The 27532-nt window shown below is 40.3% G+C and overlaps 2 protein-coding genes across 2 annotated transcripts; one reads left to right on the plus strand and one right to left on the minus strand.

The window, feature by feature from the left end:
- On the plus strand, nt 1-14162 carry lamb3 (laminin subunit beta 3). Its single transcript, XM_020104265.2, has 23 exons — nt 1-141; nt 233-283; nt 1350-1504; nt 4369-4483; nt 4756-4829; nt 4969-5160; nt 5280-5343; nt 5447-5637; nt 5983-6103; nt 6653-6841; nt 6999-7154; nt 7748-7941; nt 8095-8191; nt 8497-8866; nt 9043-9203; nt 9392-9603; nt 10077-10283; nt 10404-10548; nt 10627-10834; nt 12142-12283; nt 12369-12545; nt 12900-13059; nt 13266-14162. The coding sequence occupies exons 2-23, from the start codon at nt 259-261 to the stop codon at nt 13403-13405; spliced, it is 3495 nt and encodes a 1164-aa protein (XP_019959824.2). The 5' UTR covers nt 1-141; nt 233-258; the 3' UTR covers nt 13406-14162.
- Nucleotides 13739-27532, minus strand: LOC109640346 (calcium/calmodulin-dependent protein kinase type 1D). The gene is made up of 12 exons (XM_020104275.2): nt 27395-27532; nt 23858-23969; nt 20902-21027; nt 20602-20676; nt 19677-19815; nt 19021-19144; nt 18553-18628; nt 17733-17845; nt 16436-16514; nt 16124-16211; nt 15213-15559; nt 13739-14997 (listed from the first exon to the last, which is right to left on the minus strand). Exons 2-12 carry the CDS (start codon nt 23941-23943, stop codon nt 14934-14936), a joined length of 1317 nt encoding a protein of 438 aa, XP_019959834.2. The 5' UTR covers nt 23944-23969; nt 27395-27532; the 3' UTR covers nt 13739-14933.

Genomic DNA, 27532 nt, shown 5'->3' on the forward strand with positions numbered 1-27532 from the left:
CAGGGTGTGGTGGTGAAGGGTGTGACTCTGACACACACTGTATCACACTGTCCAGGTGAGACTGTTTATAAAGCAGCAGCCAGGAAGCAACACACACTCAAAGAGAGGAAATAACAGAGGTGATATAGCAGCAGCTGCCAGGTGAGTCTCAAGCTCAGAAATATGATCCACTGGCTCTGGTTCTATTCCTGTTCGCTGATATTCTGATTTTTTCTTTTCTCATCTGCTCCAGACTCTTTCGTATAGCAGGAACACAGCATGAGGATACTTTTGCTTCTAGCTGGTAAGATCTCCCATCTTTCTATTTTACACTTTTACAATATTTAGGATGAGTCAAATAAGGACCTTAATATTTCCACACCAGATGTCAACATTTATAAATCATTTGAGTCAACAGTTGTTTTTCATCTTGCAGCAGCTGATAACACTGATCACTCCATTTTGTAGAAGGGAGGATGAACTGACAAATATGCATACTCTGGTCATGATGGCACATGTTTAACAAGCTGGGATCTGCTTCAGAGGCTCTAATTCAAGTTAAACTAAATGTGTGTTAGCGTTATGTTAAATAAACTCAACCAAAATGTTTAAATAAAAAAAAAAAACTTTGGCAGAACAGCTTGTTCAAATCATACATCATATCATTTATAGAAATGGCCAGTTCTAGACACAACAACTTCTACACCAAAAGAAAGTATCCCTCTCGCATGTATTTGAGTATGCTTCCTTTTGAGGCTTTTTGTTTTCCTTCATGAGTTTTTAGGAGGGTATATGAAATGTCAAAAAACTTTGCAACATCATCTCAGGGACAGACAAAGAGCAAAACTGCTATGGGCTAAAGACTAGCTGTAGAAGTTCAACAACATGATGGATCTAGATTATGGATCTCATTATAGAACCCATGACTATGTTGATGGAAAGAAGCTGAATCTTTGAAATCCTTTGTCTTAAGGACAAAGCTGAATCTGATGATGTTTGGTTAAAGTTTCATAACTGAATGAGTTTCAAAACTGGAATAATCCATAGTTCTAAGTTTTCGTTAGTTTTGAGAAAAGCTTGATCATGCAATTTGTCCGTACTTAGCTCATCATAAGACTATATTCACTTTTCTAGATTTCTAATTCAGTAATGAGAAATGACAAAAGATGAAAGGGCAATGATAGAGATGTGTGGGTCCCAGCTAGATAACTTTTATTACAACTACTTCTCATGTCTTATTTGTTATTCATTCCTTGTTAGTATTGCTTGTGATCTGAGATATTGATCGTATTAAGTGACACTGATCATATACTGTCCTTACAGAACACTGTAATTTTACATTTCTTCTTTCACTGCCTTCCTCCTTACAGCCTTAGCTGCAGTATCACAGGCCCAGACTGATTGCTCTCGGGGGGCTTGTTACCCACCCAGCGATAACCTGCTCTTGGGTAGGGCTCGCCAGCTCCATGCCTCCTCCACCTGTGGCCTCACTGGCTCTGAGGTCTACTGCACCCCATACCAACTGGTAAGAGCAATCCTGTTCAAAAAACATTGTATCTTCCTGAAGATATCTTGAGACATAACTTTCTATCTCACATTTACACTACAAACTGGGAAAAAAACATGAGAAACTAAATTAACTCGATCAAGGGAGACTTCCCTGGGTGGTTGGAAGAGAGTTCAATCAATGATGTGGATAAAATCTTTCCTGAATCCAAGCGATAGTTTGTGAGCCTGAGAAAGAGAGAAACAAATTTGCATTTTGAAAAGTAAAATATTGATATTACCACTTCAGCCAACTGTGTTTAGCCAGGCCACGCATGGATCTCCACATGGTGTTTGCACAGTCAGGAGGCGAGGGCTGCAGAGGTCATGAACAGACATACGTGCAGGACAGAGTCTGCAGCAGGTTTGGCACTGCCTCCTGTCAATTTGGGAAACAGTCTGATTTCAGAGCCAGGGCATTATGTTGCAACTGTACTCTTTGACCAATGTCTGAAACACCACTCCCCAGCCCATGTGCAACATCAGCACAAATATGCCACTGATGATTTTGAAATAAGACTTTCACTGTCCAGAGCAGAGGACATTCAGTAAGCAAGAGACTGTAATGTTGCAAGTTCTATTTTTGCAGAAAAAAAGGGAGATAAACTAATCAGTTTGCAGATCAAAGTTTGTCTTTCAGCAAATATTTTACTCAACTTAACTTTGATCAAATCGGCTAAAATTAATGAAACAGCATGTGTCCTGATTTGTGACTAAAGTAATCTTATTGAAATTGAAATTTTGTATCGTGCATATAATGTGGTTAGAATTATTAAAATTATTTAGGGTGATTAAATCAGTGATTGTCATTTTGATCCTCATTGAGGGCACCCTAAACCTTAAAATTCAAAATGCAGCTTAATGACAGAGCAGCACTAAAGACCAAAGAGATCATGTTTGTGTTGATGTCAAAGCCTTCACACCATACAGTGAAGGAGCACAGTGTTGACATCTGCCTCAGGGAATGGATACTTGTGTTAGGTGTGGATTTTTTTTTACATAAGCCGCACCTTGTCCAGACAGGGAGCGGCTGAAACACTCAGCTGTATCCTGGAGCTGACACATAGAAATAAACACATGTATGATTACTGAAAAAAAAAAAATATCCTTGGGTAGGTTCCATTACATGACTGCAATAATTCTGTATAATAATCAATTGACTGAATGTGCTGTAATAGGAAAACTCCAATGTCTAGGTGGCTAATGTTAGCTCCATGTGTTGACTGGTCTATAGAGACTTAACATGTCCTAGAACATATATATATATACTGTATATATACTCCACACAATGGATACCACAGTAGCAGAACAGCACCAGACTGAAATGTGACACTGATGTTGTCATAGCTTCTGTCTCCCCTTTGACATCAACAGATTTTGACACTGTTTATTTTTACAGAAAATCCAGGATGTGATCTTTGCTGAGTTGTCTCAACTTGACCATGAACATGACATGCTAAAGATGTCAGCCATTATTGATGAAGAGGCACTCAGAGACCAGTTCACGTTCTGCCTGTGGGCTTTCTGTTGAACTTTATCAATGGAATATCAGAGTAGGTCTTTAGTTTGCAATTTAGAGTAAGTGAGGTAATAACTCAGCCTCAGTCCTGCAAAAAGTTTAACTATTCTTAAGTATTAATTCAATTCATGTTTATTTGTATAGCACGAAGTCACAACATTATTTCCAGGCACTTTACAGAATTATGGAGAAAAATCCAACAGTTCCCACAACAAACTCATTAACAAGAAGGAACCTCTAGCAGTACTGGACTCAACTAGTTGGGGTGAGAAAATTGGGGATGTGAGGAGAGGTGGGTGGAAAAGAGAGGAGAAGGGGGGGGGTTACATAGAAACTATAAATCTATAAGACAAAGCCGGCATTACAAACTGTGGGTGTGGATCTAAAGGAGGCCTAAAGTCTGTCAATGTAAAGTCTCCCGACCTTACAGACATGCACCACTAACTTGCTGAAGTAATGTCAGTGGGTTTGAAAAGAAGTAACACTACAATTCTACAAATGTTTGAAAGGAAGCTGGTGAATTTCAGGTTTTTATCCCTCTGCCTTGTCCTCAGTTCCCCTAGTGAAAAGCAAATCTATACAATTGCATTGTAAGAAGGGTGAGTGAGTGAGAGACATAGCTTGAGTGGAAAACACCCTTTATGTTGAAAAGAATCTGCAACGCTGAGGGACCTTTTCCCTACAGGGAACGCAGCCATGGTTTGTGTGCCAGAGTGGCAGCCACGTGCAGTGGAGGAGTTACTGAGCAGATAGTGACTTGGCTGGTGCAGGGGCCCAGTTCTCAGTGATGTGAAAATCTGCATACAGGAAAACATTCACAGACACGCTAGGTAAAATCAGCCCCATCACTATTACATTATCACAATATTATAGGAACGTTTCCCCCAAAAAGGACATTTTGTAATCATCTACTTATATCAATTCAACTCTAACTTTGTGTGATGTTTATACATGTACATGCAGAGTTCACGTGTGCCAATTTAGAGGTCAGTAGATATGTAAGCAGAGGGAGGAGGAAAACACGATCCCCATCTTTAACTGGGGCAAAGTTTCTGCAACGTTATCAACCAATTCAGTCCAAACACTGTCAAGCACAATATAAAGCCAGAACTGCCAGTCATCATTGATTTTCTGTCCCTCTGGCCACTGTGTGACCTGCTCAGCGACACTGCTTATCTACACATCATATCAGAGAGGCAGCTGGTCTCAGGTCCATGGGTCGGTTTAAGGACAAACACTTGACACTCACACTGATACAATTCCAACATGCATGTGCCAAATGTTTTAAAGTCTGTTGCCACTGTTTGTGTGTTTTTGTTTCTTAGAGGAGGATGAAGTGTTGTCCATGTGACTCCAGGAACCCAAATGGGCAGCTGGCCCACACTATCCAGGATGTCCTGTCCACATCAGGACCAGATAGATGGTGGCAGTCCAGGAAAGGTGGGAGACTTAAAGACAGATAGAAAGAAAGCTTTTCCATTAGCAGAGGTGAAAAGGGATATTTTAAGGTATAGCTTACATCGAGGTTATTTATTCAGCAGTAGTCAGTAGGGGCACATTGGGATCTGTCCTCTACCCTGCTAAGTGTACATTTCACTTGGAATCCATTGATTCCTGACATCAGTTCCAACCGAACCATAGTCTGTCTCTGAACATCTTAAAAGAACAAGTCATACAGAGTGGAATTACTGATTTGCTTGTTTATTCTGCAGAGCTGAGTCCAGTCACTCTCCAGTTTGACCTTGACAACCTGTTCCAACTTGACAACCTGTTGCTCAGCTTCAAGGTATGACACAGTCAGATACAGCAGTCACTGCTGCATTATGTGAACACATTCACTCACAGGAGAAAATACGGTGCATTCAGATTATGATTTGAACGCACCATAATTAGGATTCTATGTGTGTTCTATTGTTTGTGTGCAGGGCCCTCGTCCTAATGCCATGGTTATAGAGAGGACACTAGACAACGGCAGGACATGGACGCCCGCCCTCTACATGGCTAAAGATTGTCAAAGGTCTTTTCCTGGCATCTCCACATCAACACCTCTTACGCTGGATGATAGATTCTGCTACACACTGCCCCCTACTGAAGCAAACCCATACCAAGACCACACAGTAAGGACAAACAATGCTTATTAGAAAATGCAGTTATGACAGTGCCAACTTGTCTGAGTGGGAATGTATTCAAAAAAGGTTTGACGTCCTGTAAAAAAATGCACGTTTCTCCTTTTCAGATTGAGTTCAGTCCTCTGCGTCAGTATGCTTATGTCCCAGCTTCCAAGAGCCAAAAAATTGACGGTAACTGTTTCTTTTCAACTATGACATACGTTTTTGTCCGGATCAGATAAAGAATGGACCTTGTTAAAGGCCTTAAACCACTGACTGACCATCTATTTTACAGATGTGTCTGGGCTAACGGGGCTGAGAGTGAGGCTGACAGAGCTGGGTGATGTGCCACGTCTCCCAGGCAGAGCTCTCAGTAGGTTTTATGCCCTGAAGGAGATGAGGGTGATGGGCAGCTGTATGTGCCATGGACACGCCAACCGATGTCTGCCAGAGGCCTATAACAACCCACTGTCCAATTCCATACAAGTATGTATATAGTGTGTTTTAAGGCTTGCATGTGTGAGGGACATGGAGACAGGCCATGTCTCTATGTTGCTAGAGATTTCCACACTCACTCACACACTCAATCACACGGAGAAACCAAAGTACTGTCTATTTTCTATTACTATTAACTATTTTCAGTTTACAGATTCAACAGTATAAAGATATGGCAGTAGACAAATTACAGCAATGTGAAACAAAGGAAAAGCAGGGAAATTATGATTGATAGTTAAGTAACAACTTTTGAGCTACTCTAAACTGATTTCTGCTACAAATCTGATTCCAACGTCCAGTTTTTTGAACACTTCTTCTTTCTGTGCCTCTTTTCAGGTGAATCCTCAGTGTGACTGTCAACATAACACAGCAGGTGTGAACTGTGAGCGTTGTGCTGATCACTTCAATGATCTACCCTGGAGAAGTGCAGAGGAGGGAGACACTCATACCTGCAAACGTAAGACATCACCTGTACCTGTCACACACATCCGCATGATAACATCATGGCTCATCAACGGGAAAGGCTGAACGAGCTATGAAATATCTCATCAGTGTAATCCTAGCCTAACCCTAACCCACCAAGACACACGTTGCAAAAATCCTAGAGCAGAGGATGATTCCAGGAGCCGTATTTTTCCTTGTGCACAGAAGCAGCTTCTGAGCACAAGAAATCTAAGCATTAGCAGGTTGCAGGGTTTTTTATTAGTGCTGCATTTAGTCTTAAAGATCACTCTCTTGAATAAAGACAGGAAAAAATAACTCTCAAATGTGAAGGTTTTAAAGGTAAACTATCCTTTGAACACATACAAGTTGTTTTAAATCAAAAGACTAACCATTATCACTTTTAATTATTAACCGATGCTGTAGACATGTTGTACTATGGGTAACTTGTTGAGGGTGTCTCTCGACTTACACCCATTGTCAGGGGGATAGGCTCCAGCCCCCATATGATCCTCAAGGATGAACATGTGTAGCAAATGAATGAACCTCTTTTTCTTCTCCTCAGGCTGTGAGTGCAACAACCATGCCCAGCGCTGTCGTTTTGACCAGGCAGTCTACGATGCTAGTGGGCAGAGGAGTGGAGGTGTGTGTGAGGGTTGTATGCACCACACCACAGGGCCAAAGTGCGACCAGTGTGCCCCAGGCTACCAACCGAACCCCCGCAGCCGAATGGACCTTCCTGACGCTTGCATTCGTAAGTGCCTCATTGGTGAAATGATAAACACTCTGTAACATCAGATAAACTGTCATGTCAAGATGAGGAAAGCTTCAAACAGAAATGTAAAATATATCTACCTGTATGTAGGATCTAAAGTGAGTGGCTCATGTTTGCGCTTCTGTGTTTCTTCCAGGCTGTATCTGCAATGCTGAGGGGACAGTGAACGGGGGCCGGTGTGATGAAAGCACAGGCTTGTGTCAGTGTAAAGTGAATGTCGAAGGTCCCCGCTGTGACCGCTGTAGAAGAGGCTACTATGGTCTGAGCGACTCCAACCCTCTGGGCTGCACCAGTGAGTCATACAACACCAACAATTTACACACCACACTCTTCTTTTTCAGCTCTGCCTGTTTTCAGATACAGCTTCACGATTCCAGCATCCTTGCCTTCCTTCAAAATATCACTGCTTGCGCCTGAATGTTAAATACATATGTAAGCCTAATCCCCAAGGTATGTGGGTCACTGATACTTACAGCTAAGTATAAGTAAACACATGTTCATACTAGAATAGCATTCAGTAGAGCACATACCTGCGCCAAGGCCCAACAGTCCATTGAAATAAATCAAGCCTTACAAAATTGCTCTCACTCATATCAGTTACCTAAATGTGCTGAATCTGGCCTCCGCCCCCTATCTGGATCCAAACCAAATTGAACAGGTTCTTTAGTTACCTGATATCTGTTCAGTAACAGTCATATTTGAGACATTTTTGGATTAGATGTTTACTTTTTTTTTTTTAAATCAAGGTATTAAATGTTTTCATATTAAAACACACTTCTACTACACTGATCGTTTTATCAAGAGCATAATCATGCATACTTTTGTTGAGTCTGATCAAAGTTTCCATGCCTTTGTTCGGACTCTGATGTTACCCCTGCTCTCTAGAGTGTTCCTGTTCTCCTGACGGGTCCACCTCAGATGTCTGTGACCCTCTGACCGGTCAGTGTCCCTGCCATGCCCACTTCCATGGCCTGACCTGTGATGTCTGTTCAAAAGGCTACTGGAAACCAGTCCTGTCTGAAAGCTGTATATCTTGTGGCTGCGACTCCACCAGGTCATACAGTGATACCTGCGACCAGGTACGACCTCTGCCAAATTTATAAAAACCCCTTCTGTTGAGTTGTGGGAGCAAGATACAGGTTTATCAACATTTATAAATGAATCATTTAAAATGTAATTGAAGAGATCATTCACATTTTAATGACATTAAATCCATTCCACCCTTTTCCCAGGTGACAGGTCAGTGCCAATGCAGACCAGGTTTTGGAGGCCGAACATGCAGAGAGTGCCCAGAGAACACTTACGGAGACCCACTAATAGGCTGCAAATGTGAGTCAGCCAACTTTACTAACTCTTCTCTGTTCTAGTTTTTGTTGAATACCTCTGCCAGTGAGGTTGTGTTTTCATTGCAGTTTGTTTGTCTGACTGTTAGCAGGATTACACAAAAACTCCTGAACAGATTTCTTAACACAGAAGGGTGCGGTATGGGTCAGACAAAAACCTATTCCATTTTTGACAAATTTAGCTGATGCATACATTTTTGATCCCTTTGATTTGACATTTTCATTGATATTCACTGTGACTTTGAGGTGTACCAATCAAATAACCTTTTACAAATCTCTTTATTGCTACAGCATGTGGGTGTGATACAGATGGAACCCTTCCAGAGGTTTGCGATATGCAGACAGGAGCCTGTTTATGTCGGCTGGGCATCACCGGTAAACGCTGTGACTCCTGCAGTCGAGGACACTGTGACTCCTTCCCTGCCTGTGAGACGTGTCCCTCCTGCTTCTTCACACTGGATGCACAAATGCAGAACCTCAGCTTAACTCTAAAGAGACTTTCCCCGAGCTTCCCCTCACGTCCTGGAGGTGATATTGAAAAGTTTCTGCCTCGCATCAGGGCCCTGAAGGACAGTCTGAAACAGATCCAAGACTCCATCCTCCTTCCTCCAAATATTGTCAAACAGATCGATGATGCTCTGTCCCAACTGCACAAGCTGGGGTGAGGGTCTACACAGAAGGAAACATGGCTGAATCAAATAGTTATTTATTCATTAAGCTATTCTTTAAAAGGCTGATATCCATTAATTCAGTTAATTTTGTTCAGCCTATTCTCACCTCTGGATGGATTTTTTTCTCACTAATGCCTAACCAAACATTGCAATTGTTGTCTGACAGAGACCAGGTGGAGGAGGTTAATGATGACCTCCCACCTGTAACAAGACCTCCGGGTCTGGAGTCAGAGCTGGACAAGCTGCAGGCTCTGCTGGACAGCCTCACTTTGTTGTACAAAGTCAAGGAAGGTGCCATTGACAACACCATCAGTCCCAACAATGCAGGTAAGAAGCAAAGATACACTTTGTCTCTGCTGCCACACTCACTTTTAATGATGGATCATGTGCATGAAATAAGTAACAGCACCCTCCAGTGGAACTTTCAATAAAACAATAAAAAGCAGCACAAACAAATCCACTTATCTCTAAGACACTCTGAAATAGTGAATAAAAAATACTCCTGTCTTCTTTAGGAGCATTTTCTGCCATCAAGAACGCCTATGATGAGTCGACAGATGCAGCCAAGAAGGTAAATGCCAGCAGTACCACGGTGAAGGAGTCAGCGGACAATAGAAAAGAAACTACAGATCTACAGGGCAAAGTGCAACCAGCCAACACCGGAGATTTGAACAAACTGAACCAGAACATGGCTGACAAACCTGACCTCACTCCTGTTGCCAAACAGGTAAGTGCCTCACCTGACTAGCTTCATTCAACATGATGCTGTGACATTTCATTTGAGGACATTTGTAGCATCTCTGCTGATCTTGAAGAAATCGTCTCTTTCAACAAATCTACCACATCTGTCACTTGTAAAGAAAAAAAACTATAGACAGAAATGAAAATGAATCATTTACATTTGTCTTTGAATGCATCTGCACACTTATAACTTCCCTTCTCGTGTCAGAAGGGCCACAAATACAGAAAGGATTATCAGATTATTTAGATTCAGATTATTATATGATGTTGTGAAGGAAAAGGGTTCAACATCTGGAAGTGGTTTGGCATGGCAGAGAGTTACAAAAGATATTTGAGATTATTCTCTGTGTCCAGCAGTTTTCGAGCTAGATTTCTAATGGATGTTTTGTTAAATGGAGCTGGAGCTCATCTGCTTTAAATCCACATATTTACCTCTTATCATGTCCATGTGACTTTCAGGTATGCGGCAGTGTTCGCACTGAGCCCTGCACCCCTCTCCTGTGTGAGGGTGGAGACTTGTGTCCACCGGGGGGGACCTCAAAGTGTGAAAAGGGAAAAAAGTGTGTGGGCGCCCTGCCGCTGAGTGAGAGGGCGAAGGCTGATTCTAAGGATGTGAAGGAGCAACTGGACAAGCTCTCTGCGAAGATCACGGAGGCTACAGAGAAGGTGCACATATCCCCTTAACATCATAGTCATATAACTGCAACTGTAGATTGTTCTTTTATATTGTTAAATATTATTATACAGTTCATTCTGAAGCATTATCTACCTTTAACCTCCTTACAGCTTCAGGAAACACAGGATACAACCAATCAGGTGAGACAGTCAGCAGAGAAGCTGTCCAATAAGATGAAGGAGACCAGAGACGAGCTAGAAGACGACTTAAAGGAGACACGTGACGTTGTGAAAGAACTCAAAGACTTCCTGTCAGGTAATGATTGTTTTGGATGAGTGCATTGATATATGGAAGGAGATTTAAGGTTCACCTCTCCTATTTTTGTATGTTCAGACCCGGCCTCCAACCTGACCCACATCCAGGAGGTGAGTGACTGGATACTGAAAGCCAAGCTGCCTCTCACCCTGGCTGATCTGAATGGAAAGCTGAAGGAGTTGAAGAAGCTGGCCTCCAATCTATCAGACAGCACAGCTGTATTGAAGGAGACAGAGCCCCAGCTGGAGAAAGCCAGGAAACTGCTGGAGGAGGCCGAGGACGCCAGGTGGGCCTTCACACTCCAAAATCACTGTCGCTGTTTTTATGCTGTTTTCTCAAATAAGAAGTATCCTCTTAATGCTTGTTTTTCACTGTTGTTTGTTTGACTTGGAATTCAGTAATAAATTTATAATATACATAATATATAATTATGTCAAAAAATCACCAAACACTTTATTAAGATCACCTGCTCATTCATGTATTTATCCAATCACCTGCAGGTCAGGAGCTTCAGTTAATACAAAATCCGAATGATAAAGAAATATAATCTCAGTCACTCTGACTATGTCAATTATTGTTGGTTTGAGTTTTTATGAAACAGCTGATCTCCTGAGATTTTCATTCACAGCAGCCTTTAGTCATGTGTTCCAAATGATCAGACTGCTTGGAGCTGACAGGCTACAGTAACTAAGATAAGCACTCCGTAGGCTCCAGACATCTCAGAATGAACATTTCCAACCTTGGGGTGAATGGTCTGTAACAGCAGAGACTACGTCAGGTTCCTCTCCTCTCAGTCAATAACTGTGAGGCTGCAGTGAGACTGGTCTGATGGATCTGGATTTCTACTGAGGCTGCAGATGGTAGTCACAATCTGGAGTCAACAGCGTGAATCCATAGATAGACATTTTAAGCTGCTGGTTGTGTTGTGATGGCATGAGAATGTTTGGGCCCTGAATACAAATCAATCAGAGTATTGTTGCTGACCATGTTCACCCCTCTATATAGCCACAGTTTACCATCTTCTAATGGCTACTTCCAGCAGGACAATGCTCCATGTCACAAAGTAAATGACTCAAATTGGTCTAATGAACCTGGAAGTGAGTTCAGTGAATTCAGTGACCTCTACAGTCACCTGACGTAAATCTATTGGGTCATCATTGTGATGTGGTACAACGGGAGATTGGAATTGTACAGCAGAAAAATCTGCAGAAGTGCTGTAACCATCTCAACATGGAAGAACTGAGGCTATTTGAGAACAAAGGGAGGAAGTACCCAGTATGGTGTTCCTTACAAACTATTCAGTGGCTGCATATAGACTGGATATGCATTTTGAATATTGTGGTAAAGTCATAACTGTCTAACTGCGATTGTTGACTCCTGGTTCAGAATAACAAATGAAATACAAAATGACAAGAATTTTACCTTTTGAAAGAGCCAATTTCTGAATTTTATCAGAAATTAGTTTTGATGCAACAAGGCTTCATACACAGATCCATTGCGAGCATCATTTTCCCTCAACTTACAATAAGTAATTTGTAGTGACGATACATGTCACACATGTAAAAGATGTTTTCTCTGGTTGCACATTCACAGGGACACAGCTCTGGGAGTAAAGGCGGATGTGGACGGGCTGTTGACAGGCTTGGACTCAGTGGAGGACTCTCTCTCTGACATCAATGACAAACTGCAGAACGGTATGAAGATCACAGACAACCTAAATAAGAACCTGAATAAGGTAGGAAGTAAGAATGCATCAAACATTAATGGAATGTGGGCCCATTGGTGATAGTTACTAAGTCAAAGTGGTTCTCTTAATGCAGGTCAAGGATCAGCTGACCCCAGCAGAGAAGGCTCTGGATGATGTATCCCAGCTGATAAAGCCAATGAAACCTCAACTGGACGAGCTCAAAGACCTGCTGCAGAATGGGAGTGATAAGGCCCAGGACGCACAGGATAAAGCAGACAAAGCAGAGGAGGAAGCAACTGCTGCAAATAAGGTGAGAGAACTTCTGTCTTGTTTGTATGACCATTCACTTTTACAAGGACTTTGTTTAGAGCCAGGACTTGGGGTTGGGGGCTAAAAATATATTCATAGTCTTCAGTGTCTTAAAAAGCTGTTAAAAAGAACTTGTCATGCTGAAATAGTTAAAAAGCAAGTTATGACTGATATAAGACATTAATGCTGTTTTTAAAGTGCATTTCTGTTTCAAATGTCTGCATTATTGTGACGTTAAAATAAAGTAAGGAAATCGTGTTTGCCCCATTAAAGTTGCTTGTTATTAAATAATAATGTTCAGCAGTAGGAAAGCATACTAATACAACTGTGTGTGTGTGTGTGTGTGTGTGTTTAGGACCTGTTGTCCCTAGAGGAGCAACTGGACGAACTTAAAGACCAAATTGCCAGTGGGTCTGGTGGAAATGCGGGGCAGGCGGGAGATCGATTGGCAAAGCTACAGAAGGACGCTGGAAGCCTGGTCAACACCACTGCTGACATGTTGAGTTCTCTGGAAGGTAATACAGCAAAACCACACCACCCCAAGTCTGTGTGTTAACTAAAACACTTTTGGTTTGTGTGAATGTCAATTTAAAATGTCATTCACCTTGAAATGGGAGAGCTTCCTTAAGGAGTCTTTGAGCCACAGAGGCAGCTATTCAGTTAGACTGTAGTATTTCTAGTATGTGCCTGCTTTACTCCTGGTCCTCTTATCTTTTTGCAGGTAAGGCAGATTCCCTGAGGAACCTTCGGACTCAGATTATTGACAAATCTGCAACGCTAGAAGTAGATGATGCCAAACTGAGACAACTTTTGAAAGATCTTCGAAAGAAAGTCTATGACCTGAGCACCTGCCAGGGCTGAGAGTCAGCAAGCTGCAGTCAGAGCAGCATGTACAGCTGCTGAGTCTCCTCCCTTTAAACACTGCACATCAGCTCTAGCAGCCAAAGGATTGTGGGAAATCTGGGATTGAAGGAGATGGAGGGGTCAGAGAGATATAAATAGCTACCATAGCAATGATTGCAAACTATAGAGGGGCTTGAAACTACATTCTTGTGTTTTGAAATATCTTCTGACAGTCTGTATAAACAGTAGGGACATTAAAATATGATACTATTTCATTTTCATCACTTAGCATTTCATCTGGAGAAGTCACAGCTTCTGACTTTTGGCAGCTCTGCAAGAACCAACACAAACTTCAATTTCTTTTTTTATTCAGCTGCTTTCCATTCCAATGTTCACTGTGATTATTGTACCATGATTATTGTATTTTTAAGAATTATTTTGTCTGTTGCATTTACAGAACCAAAGTATTTACATAAAGGCCTGTTTACATTTTGATTTGTCTTAATGTTGGATGGGAGAGGCTGGATGCTGCTGCAGCTTTTCATTCAACACCAGACTAGTTACTGCATATTTATTGAGAAAACAATACAAAAAACAGGTGTGTGTTACTACATTTGTGAATTCAGGACATCACTAGTGTTCACACCAGCCTGTGGCACTTGATAAGTTCAGTCGTTTAACAAGAGCAGCTTATGTACATATCACAGAGGCAGTGAACACCAGGTTACTGAGTGTCATTGCCAACTTAGAATAAAGTTTAATCTAAAAAAACATATTCCCTGCATTGTCTCTGTGTGTGATGTGTGTGATGTCGAAAAAATCCCCAATGTCCTTAAATTATTTTAAACTTTAAACTGCTCTTATTATCACTATGGTAACAATGTCTGATTTTGAATTGAGCTATGCAATGTTTGATGATATTGTCAAAAGAAAATTGTCAAAAGAAGAAAATCCCTTGAGAGGTTTCTGAGCAATTGGGTTCATGATAATGGGATAGACAACCTAAAGAAACATACTGTATCCAGCCGTGACTGTGGCATTACAAATCCGCCAGCAAGGTTCAAAACTGTCCGATACACTACAATTAAAGTTACATTCACAGATTTTGTTATAGTGTCAAGCAACAAATATCATTTTAGTGATGAAGAAAGCTAATCAGCTTAGTAAAACTTCAAATTAAAGTCAGAAAATGATAAGTTAGCTTTCACATTGCATATGTCACCTAAAGCTACTCAAAATAAATATATTTTGATGGAGGTCAGTAACATGTCGACAGTATGATACAATTGATAACAATTATTTTAAGAAAATAAATGTCATCTCGATACAAGAGTTTGTCTGAAATCTAAGTGATGAATTCCCACTTATGTCTGTTCTTATGTAATGTTCACTGCACACAGTCATTGCTTTCTTTGATAAAGGTACAGCATGCGTCTGTTTCTGCAGCAGGGGACCACAACAGACATGAAAATGCTGTACACCAGATGTGTTGACACCTTCACACCAAGAAGGATCCACTGAGATTCATTTCCAGTTAACCAGCCAATCACATGAGAGAGCAGACTCCGGACTGGAGTGGCTGGTTCTTCCTCTGAGCCACAGCATCCATGCTGCAACAGATAACATCACCAGGATTCATTAGATTAACAACAACGAAGACTGAGAAATGATGACAAGTGATAAAAACAGACTTTCTTTAAGAACCTTCTTTCAGAGAACCAGTTTCCCCCAGTCTAAAAATAGTGCAATGTTCCCCAGAGTGGGACTAAAATAGGATTATCTTATTCTATCTCATCATATCTTATCTTATCCTATCAGCTCTTACCTCCTGGACGGCCTGAGAGGGGCGTCGCTCTCTGACTTGAAGGTATGGACTTCACTTGACTCCTCGACGTTGAGGACATGATGGGGCTCACTGTGACTGGGTCTCAGTGATGGACACAGACCCCTAACTGACTCAGGGTTGCTGCAGGATACATGAGTGGCAAAAGGATTTCCGTTTGTGTCGAGGGCAGCTGCTTCATCGTGGCAGGGTCCTAGTGCCGTTAGATCATCCTGGGAGGAGGACTGCACGATGATATTTGGCATGGAGAGGGGTGAAGGGGAGGAATCACTGTGGGACAGCTGCAGTTTCTTCATGTGATTGATTACTGAGGTTGCATTGAAGGCTTGCTGTTGGAAAAACACACACACACACACTTATAATACAGTAGGTGTACTTCTAACAGTGATAGAACTGATTTAATTTGGGATATATTTCGTAGGTGGAAGACGAATGATTTAATAATCTCATTAACATACATAAGGCTGCTTCTACTAGTCTGCTTCTTCTAGAGGCTTCTTCCAGATAATGAGGCTTTTTTATTTTCTCAACAGTCATCAAAGTGCTGCTCATTGTGGGAACTGTTGGGTTTCATTATCATTTTAAGGGTTTTGACATTCTATGTAAAGTGCCTTGAGATAATGTATATTATGATTTGTCGCCATACCAAAAAAATTGAATTGAATTGAATTCACCCTTTCACATACAAATCCACACAGCGTTTCTGTATCCAACATCATTCACACACAGATATGAAATTTGGGATTCAGTTTCTTGTTCACTTAGATATGCAGACTGGAGGAGCCACGCGTCAAACTATGGACCCTCTAATTAACTTCTGATAATTGTTTTCTTCCTTTTTCTCCCACATTACATCTGGATTGTTGTGTAGTAGTTGAGCCAGCAGCACCTACCTTCCACTTAGATTTGGCAAAGTTTCTCTCCATCTGTTCACAGACAGACTGATAGATGTCCAGGTCTTTAGCTGTATCTCCTGAAATCCTGCAGCCAATCCAATAGAAATAGTAATTATATTATTATTGTGATGTCATGGGTGAATAAGTACCTTGTCTTTGATCATTGACATTGTGTGTGTGTGTGTGTGTGTGTGTGTGTGTGTGTGTGTGTGTGTGTGTGTGTGTGTGTGTGTGTGTGTGTGTGTGTGTGTGTATGTGTGTGTGTGTGTGTGTGTGTGTGTGTGTGTGTGTGTTTGTGTGTGAACTAACCAAGGGTGCCTGATTGCCTGTTCAGTGGTGAAGCGCTTGGTGGGGTTTTTCTCCATCATATTCCTGATAAAGTCTTTAGCTGTTGAAACACAGACAGATGGTAACTGCTAATTAAAAAATGCTGCTAACATACAGTACTACACATTAGGTCTCCTACTGTGGTATTACATTTAAACAAAATGCAAATGTATCAATGATTAACAGGCGAGTTTCACATCAGTGCTTTAATGTGAACGTTTTTCAGGATTACAAATTAACTCACTCCACTTGAAACATTATTATTGTGAAGGTAATTGCTCTGAAACCCTGTATTCAAGATCACCAAACACAAACAACAATCCATGAAATGGTTTCAAATGTCTCATACATCAATAGATACTGTTATAAACTGAACTATAAAAGCTCAAATAACAAACATTATACAAAGTTTTTTATTCTTAACCTCTGATATACATTACACTGATGTATTGTTTCTTCACACATATAATGACTGTCCCACTGTTTCTGGCTATGGCAACTTTTACATTTTGTCCTTTCTGTGATGACACCGTGACAATGGTAGACAGATACTGTGATGCTGTAACTGAAATAATAGTTACATAACATAAGAAGAGAGAGCAGGTCCTACAATGTAAAGTTCATTTTTATCATTTTAGTTGAGTAGTCTAATATTTCCTCTCCATTTATATGTTCACAACAAATTTCTTGTACTACCTGTCTTTCATAGAATTAAATCTTACATTTCCTTCAGGTTTGGAGGTTAGTTAACATGTCCCTTAACAATAATCAAAATCATTCAGGAAGAACCATCCTCACCCATTTAGCGTTGAGAGTTCTTTTACCTGACGTAATCTAAAGCATCTCAGGAGAGGATGACAGACTGGCACGCTGATCTATATTTGGTTAAGCTCTAAGGTTTTATAAACAAATCCTGATCCATAGTTAGCTGGAGTCAGTCATAGTCATGGTACTATTTTTGTAAGAGTTCATCAATCAGCCAGGGCTGGAATTAAATCTTTGGAAGCTCGCACCAAGCTTTCAACACTCCCTTGTGTCTCAGCCAGTGTAATTCCACACAGAGAAAATATAGAACTGGTAGACCTTTAAATTGTATTATATAAAAGGTACAAGGGGGACATGTGTAAAAACTTTTCAAAACATTCTTTTTCACCGGAGGGGGAATTAAACCCAGGTAAAAGTTATTGTCATTTGGCTAAACAGTGTTGAAGCACTGCATCAAACTGAATCAAAACTGAATTCATTTGTACTCAGAAGATTTTAAGTGCTGTTTTCATACCTGACTCAGAGATGTCGTCCCAGAATGGTGAATGAAAAGCATACTCAGCTCTCCTGATCTTTGAAAACAGACGAATTTCATTATCTTCAAAGAATGGAGGGTAGCCGCAGAGCCTGCAACACACAGAGAGAACTCAGCTCATCTTTTCACATCCACCCTTCGTGAATCCTTGGCCAGATACTTTTGGGAATGATTTTGGATACATTTAGCAGCTATTGTGCAGTAATTTGTTCCTGGTTACCACAATGCAAATATTCAAAATAAACTATGAACTCTGGTTTGACATATCTGCTGGGAGTTGTCTCCACAGGAACAGTCACTGACTCTTAGCTACTGTACTTCCTGTTGTCCACACTCACGGAGACATTATGATTTACTGAACAACTCATTAAATAGGGTTAGTAGGGAGGGTCGTCCACCAACCAGAAGGTCAGTCTTTCAATACCTGCAACCTCCAGTTTGCAATCTTAACTTGGGCAAGATACTAAACCTCAAATTGACCCCAACAGCTGACTGGTGTATGGAAAAAAGCACTGCCCATAGAAGTGTAAGAAGCTGTATTAATGTGTGCGTGAATTGGTGACTGTGACTTGTACTGTAAACCACTTTGAGTGGTCAATAAGGCTGGGAAAGCATAACATAACTACACGGTATCCAGAAGGCTTGTTTCTGACACTTAGGCTTACTGAAACTGAGCCAGTGTTCGTCACCAGGTGGCACTGTAGGTAGTCATGGTAGTCTGCTTTGAGTGTAGGACTGACTGACTGATGTGGTGTATAAGGAGCGCTGTGCGATTGTTAGAGACCACAAATGTATTTACAGAATGTATGTGATGACTCCAATGGACCAGCAGTCCACTGCTTTGCTGTAGGGTTTCTGGGCCAGAACCTCAGGAGCTGTTGAATGAAACACGGCAGTGAGTATCATGCAGGGAACACAAAGTGTATTAGCTACATCCATTTAAGCTGATATATTTGCACAAATAGACTGATATATGTTCTCTGGTTATAAGTACTTGGAATGTGGACACTTAAAAAAATAAATCATAAAATCTAGAAATTTGTATTTCTTAAAAGCAAACCTTATTTTTATCAAAACAGCTACTTTCTGTGTAAATAATGACTTTCATGATTAGTTTTTTTTCTTAGATGAACTCACGTAAATCACAGTAAACTAAATATCCTATATACTTTCATCAATTAAATGTACAGTTTTATATTAGCAGGGAACAGTTAGATGTATAAATGCAACATTTCCATGATGTGTATACTCTTCCCCAATAACTTACCAACATATCCTGGTGTCCCACAGGCTGTGGACATGACACCATGCTCCACTGTCTTAGACAGACCAAAGTCACTGACCATGATCTTTGCATTCTTGTCTGTGTTATAGTACAGCAGGTTTTCGGGCTGCTCAGAGACAGAGAAAGAGAGACAGAGAAACAGAGACAGAGAAACAGAGATAGAGAAAGATGGAAAGTGAAATGAGGAACAGAGTGAAAATACAGTATGTGTGTGCGTGTGTGTAGAGGTCAGATGTATGTACTCATCAACTACTTTATAGAATCAAATTATCATTTTATTTCCAATGATGTTGGTAGTTGCATAGTGATGACAACATGTTCTGCTGTACCACAGGATGTTGACATCACACCGTGCTCTGACAACGTGCACACACCGACATCCCTTTGTCATCTGTGTACAGCAGGTTATCTACAGTCACCTGTTTGAACACTGTGCTTAAGGATCTTAAACCACCTGCTTAGTAGATGTGTGCTGATAGAACATTTTATTGAAGGATTAATATTGACAAGGAGTCTTGTGATACTGTATGTGTCAACTTGATCACGTTAAAACTTAGACCATGTAGAACTGTGTTTTAGTCATTAAAATTTTCATTGTGTGCGAAAAAAATGTTTCATTGCATGTGTGTTTGTCTTACCTTGAGGTCCCTGTGTACAATGCTGTTTTCATGCAGGTAGCTGACAGCCTGCAGCACCTGTCTGATCACTGTGCTTGCATCCTTCTCGGTGTAAACGCCCTTGTCTAAAATTCGATCAAAAAGCTCCCCGCCTGACACCCTGCACACACACACACACACACACACACACACACACACAAATCATTAGTGTTTTTGTGTGTCTAGAGATATTGTTGCCTTCCTTTGACACTGGAATCTAGGACAGAAAAGTTGAGGGCTCATGAACCCCACACAATTATTTTTTAAATATTAGCAACAAAGCCACAGTTTCCAAATACGTCAACTTGGATCTGGGGAAAATGTGTTTAAATTACGTGTGAATATAGTGTAAATAAACAACTGATGCAGAATATATAATGTATGACACTGTCAGACTGTGTGAAACAGGATGATTTTTTAAGGAACAGAAGAAGCTGTGCGTTCATAGATTTAACTTAAATTTGAGATAAAACTAGAAATGCCACACTGCAATTGTATACCTCCACCAACCAGTGCAGTTTTTGTTCGCATAATCTTCAGATCCATTAGATCACCCTGACCTTTGACCACTGACATCTGATCTGATCAGGTCAAAAGTCGGATATAATCCCTCAAGGCATTCTTGAGAAATCCCACTCACAAGAATTGGATGGACAGACAAAGGGACAACTCCAAAATATAATGCCTTAAAAATGTCCAAAGGTAATATGAGACATATGAGACACATTGCCAATTCACGAAGAGTGTGATAATTATCAAGGTATTGGTAATAGCTATGTTGGATTGAACCAGGTTCAGTTTGGTTGAGAAAGCAGTTCATATACTGCATGTGTGTTTGCAGAGTCAATAAATCCATCGAGTTGAGCCCAAATAATTTGTGTTATTTGACAATAATAAGTCTACTTACAGTTGCATGACCAGGTAATAGTGTGTTCGACTCTCATAGAAATCCTCCAGTCCCACCACATTTTCATGAGTTATCCTGAAAGAGTAAGAAAGAGACTAAAGAGTCACTCCTGTCCGCCAGCTGGATATTAACCTAAACAGTTTACAGGCAAAGAGAAGAAGGTGCTACACATATGATTCAACAAATTCAAAAAGTAATTTGAGATTGACTTCACATGCTGCACTGTTCTCTGATGGCAAGAACATCATGGAAACCACCTGCATGAATGTGTGTACACGTGTATGAAAATGTGTATTTTACCTTCTTAGCACATTGACTTCATTTTCCAGGTTGCTATGAGCGAGGTGCTTTTTCTTCAGACATTTCAGGGCATACAGGTTCCCTGTTGTCTTTTCTCTCACCATAAAAACCTCTGAAAATGACCCCCTGCACAAACACAGCAAAGACAGACACATACAGCATTCAGATGGGGGTTAGTGGAGGGGACTCAGTCAGGAGAAATGCTCAAACTAATTCAAATGACACAACTTTATTTATTACTTATTATTAGCACACGTTTTTGTTTATGACGGACCCCAGAGGAGAGAAGGGTCACTTTTTCCTTTTCTTTTCTTGATTTAATAAGGTTTGAAAATGTTCTCTAATGAAGACTTTAGTTTTTGGTTTTTATCAGCTAAAAAAAGGTGAAAATTCTGGTTGTGTGTTTGGTGTGAAACAAACATTATGCCATATCAACTGAGAAAAAATATGTGGCTCAAGTTACATTAGGCTGTTAAAAAAGCTACTATTTAACCATAAAACTGTGTAAAACTACTTAATATACAGTATCTCTGACTGGAAACTTAGCGTAAGCTAAATCTACCTGCAGGTTAGAGCGGTGAGTGTTAAATCAGTCTTAGAAAGGGCACCATGGCACATGGAATCAGACGGACCAGAGTATTGGATGGGTATCAGCATCACATGTCTTTCTTAAGGTTCACAGTCGGGTAATCCTAACTTTTGGCCCCTAAATCGAGCATCTGTACCAGTTCTGACCCAAAAAGCCTCAAACCCAGTCAGGCAGTCTAGGATGTGCAGGGCACAAATGCACCTTTGACTAGATGAAAGAAAAGTGTGTTACCTTCAGGGTAAGATTTTTATACCGATACTAGTGAAATCCTTCTATTTACTTGTCATTACCTTTAAACCCATCATATAACTTAAATTAGTTTTTAATTCGACTTCTATGGGGAGATTGAGACTGTCCTGTGAACAGGTGTTTTCTACCTTTGAGAACAGATTTTGAAGGGGAAAAAAAACACATCTGCAAAGTAACACATATGTTAACTCCAACACTTTTCAACACACGCCTGCACCTGCTTATACAACCCCCCATTTAGTACACCCATATACCAATATAGTCAGCTACACTCTTAATCCTATAATGAAGTGGTGCTAGGATGTTCCTGCACTGCGGGTCTGACGTCAGTGCTCAGGAACAACACACACACACACACACACACACACACACCAGAGCCTGACTCATTCACAGCCAGCCAAAGAGAGGCACTTTAAGCAGCTTTAATGTGCAGGACTAGCCTGGGGAAGTAACACCTTCAGCAACAACCTACTTGTTATGGGTCATTATACTGACCTGTGCTGATATGAAGCCAAACTGGTATCAATATTTTTCATTTCTGGGAAGATCCTAACAAAGCAATTATCTCTTTCTTTGCAGAACAAGACAGACACTCAGTTTGACTACTTTAAGTTTTTTTGAACGACCATATCAGCAGGTTTACAAAGTTTGGGCCATTACATTTTACAATTATTTTGCTTAGTGGTGTTTTTTATGACTACATGCAAAATTGGTGGAGTACCCCTTTAAATGGAAAAGTAATCATGATGTCTGGTGTTTATTGTCACTGGCAGATTTCAGTCCTGGTCAATCTGGTGACACCTGTAGTCATTGAAGGTAACAGCAAATGTCCCATGATTCTGGGGACAGCAATTCAAACTATTGTAATTTTAATAATAAGCCAGATAATAACTTTCTTCATAATTCTGTGAGCAACCAGGAGATGTTACCTGGTCGAGAAGAGGAAGGCAGCTCTGCGTTTGACTCCACATCCACATGTCTGCTCCTGACTCTTCCATTTATCAAACTAATCCATTGTTAGAAAAATTTGTAGACACATTTATAATAAGGATAGCAGTAAGGGATTAGCTCACTGACAAACACCTCAGATTTCATGTGACTACTCCATCAAAAGCATCAATGTAATTTAACTTACAACAGACATCTTCTATGTGTGACATGACTTCATGTAAATGTGATAATTTTCAAGATCCCAACTTTAATAAATGGACAACACAGCTGTTTGTTGTTTGTTGTGTGTGTGGTTAACAATACGAAGTGGTTAGCTGTGTTTAGCTGTGACATTACACAGATGCTATAAAAGGCTCCACTGATAAAACGAGCTCTATCTATCACGTTCAAAGAAGTCTGCCCTCCCCTTCTAGAGAGTTCAACTTTCACAGATGAAATCAGGGTAGTGGCTGCAACCCATTCTATATTGGCTATTGGTTTGATATTTGCTAATGGTAATGACAAGCGTGACTCCAGATTTGTGTAACATGGTCACACATGTTCCCTGGGAGAACTCTCCAACTTCAGTGAAAGCTGAATCAAAATTTAAAGCTGGAACACAAAGAGCCACTGGCTGTTGTTTTCACTTTTATTCATGTTGTGGTTTGGATTGTGCAAACCTGTTTTTGTCTGTTCCTGCTGCATCACTCTGTTTCTGCAGGATTTTCTGACACAGCCACTCACAAAGCATTGTACCGAGCCTTACTGCTGTCTGATGTCTGTGCCAGCTGCCATCAACAGATGGGTTTTAAGTCCTGATTCAAATAAATAAAGTGTGACAAAGAAACCAACCAAATACAAACTGTTCTCAAAAAGCAGTTTGATGAAAACTATATCTGCTGTGATTCTCATTAGCCCCACCCCATGGCTTGTAAAATAAAGCAGCTCACTGCAATATTTTTTTAAATAATAGTTAAACTGGGGGGGGGCTTTCAAATTGAAGCAGTCAACATGCATTTGTCAGTGAACAGTTTTGCCTTGTCCAATAATGTCAATTATCTGTAAAAATTTTTTTTTTTTGCAATTTACATTTGTCTGCATAAAAACGTGAATGCTGCTTCAAGAGCTTCACAGAGCAATCACCTTGTCAGTCTCTCAACTGTGTGTATTTTCTATAGGAATACTTACGATCCCATTTTCCCTTTGAAGTCAAAGACATCCTTGATGTTACTGATGTTTTTCTTCCAGCTGCAGATGATCTCCTTCCGCCCCATCTTGGCTCTGACGTTGCCGTAGATTCCTGAAGTACAGGTGACAAGAATAAATACATTTCTTACGGGTTAAAAAACAGAAAGACTGCATGATGCATCATGTTTCAATTGGAAATAAGATGATTTCAGTTTGCTCAGTATTACATTAACATGTGTCTTTTCTCAACAAAATCCATGTACATCTGTGCACACACTTTGCTCTTTATCTCTGTTCCTGACATATTACCATATGACCATACTAAGTGTATGTATATATATATATATATATACACTTAGTATGGTCATATGTGATGTTGTGTCTCTGTAATTATTTTGTAAATGGTACGGTCAGGACTTGCTCCATATGGAAAGTGCCACTACATAACTTTTGTCATGATATTCTGCTACATAAATAAAACTATAATTACTTCAGAGCACATCTTCAAGTGCAACATCAAATATATGTTTTATCAAAAAAGCTCCATTAGTCCAGAGAGTTCTAAAGGGCAGGAAACCCCAGGATGCAAGGCTGTGTGATATAGAATTAAGGACATACTGTATAAATGTAAGGCTCACAAATCGCTGAGCTACAAATGTTGTGGTCTTATCTAGCCATCAGAGTTTCATATGAAGCTACTATAATTATAAGGAATGAAAATTATCAGGTCTGTCTCTTCTTTGTTTCCCAATGAGAACAATTGCCGTTTTTATGCATCTACAGACCACTGATTGAATTTCATCTTGGGCAGAAGACCTCCTAGTCGACCATTAACTCAATACAATCACACATGAATGTCCAAAGTTCCTGACTTTTAACACATTTTATAACATGAGTATTGGTGTACCCTCATTTCTACATCTGTACCAGGCTTTATAAAGTATAATAAATTCTATTAATGATCTTATCAATTTTGTGGGTGTGTGTGTGTGCCACCCATGACACGTAAGTTCATATCAGTTACATTTTGGCCCACCCCTACTCAGGAATTACTATTAAAAACTATCACTATGCCCAGGTTTTAGTCCCAAACATGTTGAGTGACATTGGAGAGCTACACTACTGCAGTAACATGTAAAAACACATGGGTGTTATGAACGTTTCCTGGAAGCTGGTGAAAGGAGAACTCAGGCAGCAGTTGATGTCTTATGTCTTGATGCATCAAGAAGACCAGAAGGTGGAACAATAAACAAACGCTAACAGAGTAACATGAGCAACTGTCACCCCCAAGTCTAAAGATGTCTCCCACAGCATCTCCATATATCTTCCTCACCCTGTGTCACCCATTCTTACAGCACATCAATGAATGGCTAGAATTGCTGTCACTCTCTATGCAAAAATGTAGGTGTTCAAATCTTATTGGATACTGGTGTAATATGCAAAAGAGTTAACCTGACTTTGGGTACTGTTTATAGAGAGAAGGATGTGTGTGTGGAATTAGCCAGGCACTCTTCTCTTAATGGTGTACAGATATAATGTAATATACACTATACATACATAATACAGTATATAGTGGCATATATAGTATGTGTGAGGATATAAAAACATTCCTCAACACTGAGTATGCTTTGACTTTTCTCAGAATCAAATAAAAGTATTTCAGGTATTTCTGTCCCCTCCCATTCAGACTGCTTTCCATCCATCCTGAGGCCAGGCCAATCACAACCATTTATCTAAAATGGGTTGGATTTGATACGATGACTGACAGAGAAGCATGACTGAAATATTTTTTTAGCACTAATGTGGAGACGTCTGCTGAATCCAATACCATAACAGTAACAAACTTACTGACAATTTGTTTTCTCTAAAAGAAGAACAAACAACTGTGTATACTGAGTTTATTTATGCGCTAAGTAGCAGATTTCCAATCTCTGATTGACCCATTCGGTCTGGTGATACCAGGCTAATACCCTGATCACAATAGAGGTTTCCCATTAGGCTACCAGAATATTATGTGCCCAACAAAATGCAGAGCTTGTAAACAAGGTTTACACATTATTATTCGTTTCATATTCAAAGAGGGCTCAAACTGAACATGTGAAATATATTCAGGGAAGACATGATAACACTGAGTGAAAAGAAACAGACAGGCAGATAAGCAACCAAAGAAAGGTTGGAAAAGGCCTAAGCCTCTATACTAAACAAGACGTGAGCATGCTCTGGAGGGGAAGAGCACTGTGCTCATTGTTGCAGGCAGATGGTATAGTGATATAACAACATCTCTGCAAGTGAAGGTGCAGCCGCTGGAGGTGGTATAGTCTATAAATAGAAACAAATCCCAATCCAGATGACTGAAATTGTCCACTCACCAAACAACTGATCTTTGATGTGTCATTCCAAAGCTCTATTTTCCCCTCTGTGTCTCTTGTGTTGCTCTTTTCAAATGCAGATGTTTTGCTGTCCTCTACATATCCTCTAATCTGAACTCAGGACATCAGCCCTTCTCTGCAATACTCTGCATCAAGTCTGTCTTCATAATTTTGTCTCACTAAGTTTTGTCCGACGGTTTGTCCGACCTCAAGCTTGTAGTATTAAAAGTCTGACAAAAGTCATCAAAGATGTCAGCCCACCTCTGTTGAGTGTCCTGGTTACATAAACAGTTGCATGTCCTTGACTGAGGTCAGTTTTCACCTATGGTTCTCTGTGAGTAAAGCCCATTTGTACCTATCGGTTACACAAGCTTCAGAAAAGCACTGGATTAGAGAGGTAAATAACAGTGGTTGGTTAATCTTCTCAGGCATCCCTACTGTCCCCCGTACATCTCATCTACTGAATTCCTTCCTTGTGTCTGTTGAGGGAACAGATTAGTGACTGATTCCCTGACAGGATCAAAACTGGGTCATTTTATTTTTCTGGCCACGATACGCCTATGAACTCTGACCTTCCAAAATTATTTTGTGAAATATAATGATAGTATAGTAAGTTATGAACCTGCAATTGTTACTATCACAAATAATTATGGTTACATTTTAGATTTTTTACTTTTTCATGCATAAAATCCAAGAGCAGAATAATTCACAAATATCTCGACTGATTTATCCCTACTCTGTAACCTGGAAGAAATATGTTGAAGAACATTTTCAATTTTGCAGTGACAACTTCCATTCATGCATTAGTCACACAGGAAAATAAGCTTTTGAATCACTCTTCTTATAACTCTGCTGACACTTGAACCATTTCGTCAACATTCAGCAATACGGTTTTCATTCAAGCAATCAAGCAACTTTAAGAACCCAAAACTTTAGAGCTTTATGTTAAAGATTTAGGCGACAACATTTGTTCTTTAGAATAGCAATACACACACACGCGTACACAACTGGCTGTGACTGTGTTAAAACTATACAGAGGATTCTTGTAAATTAAGACTATACCTTTGGTTATATATCCATTAGTTTGGTATCTCTGATGGTTCAAGTTTAAACATCCATGAAATGATTCTATATAAAAAAGACACATAATAAGAAAGATGGTGAGTACCTGAGGAGCGGTGCAGAGCTGGCTCAGTCGAGGTATCCGTGGATGAACCTGACCGTCTCCAGCAGATTACAGCCCCTCACGGCCGGAGGGCGGAGCCTAGTCAACTCATCTCCTCAGCACCATTACACAACATGCCAC

This window comes from Paralichthys olivaceus, chromosome 2 (genome assembly GCF_024713975.1).
Source record: "Paralichthys olivaceus isolate ysfri-2021 chromosome 2, ASM2471397v2, whole genome shotgun sequence".
NCBI lineage: Eukaryota > Metazoa > Chordata > Actinopteri > Pleuronectiformes > Paralichthyidae > Paralichthys > Paralichthys olivaceus.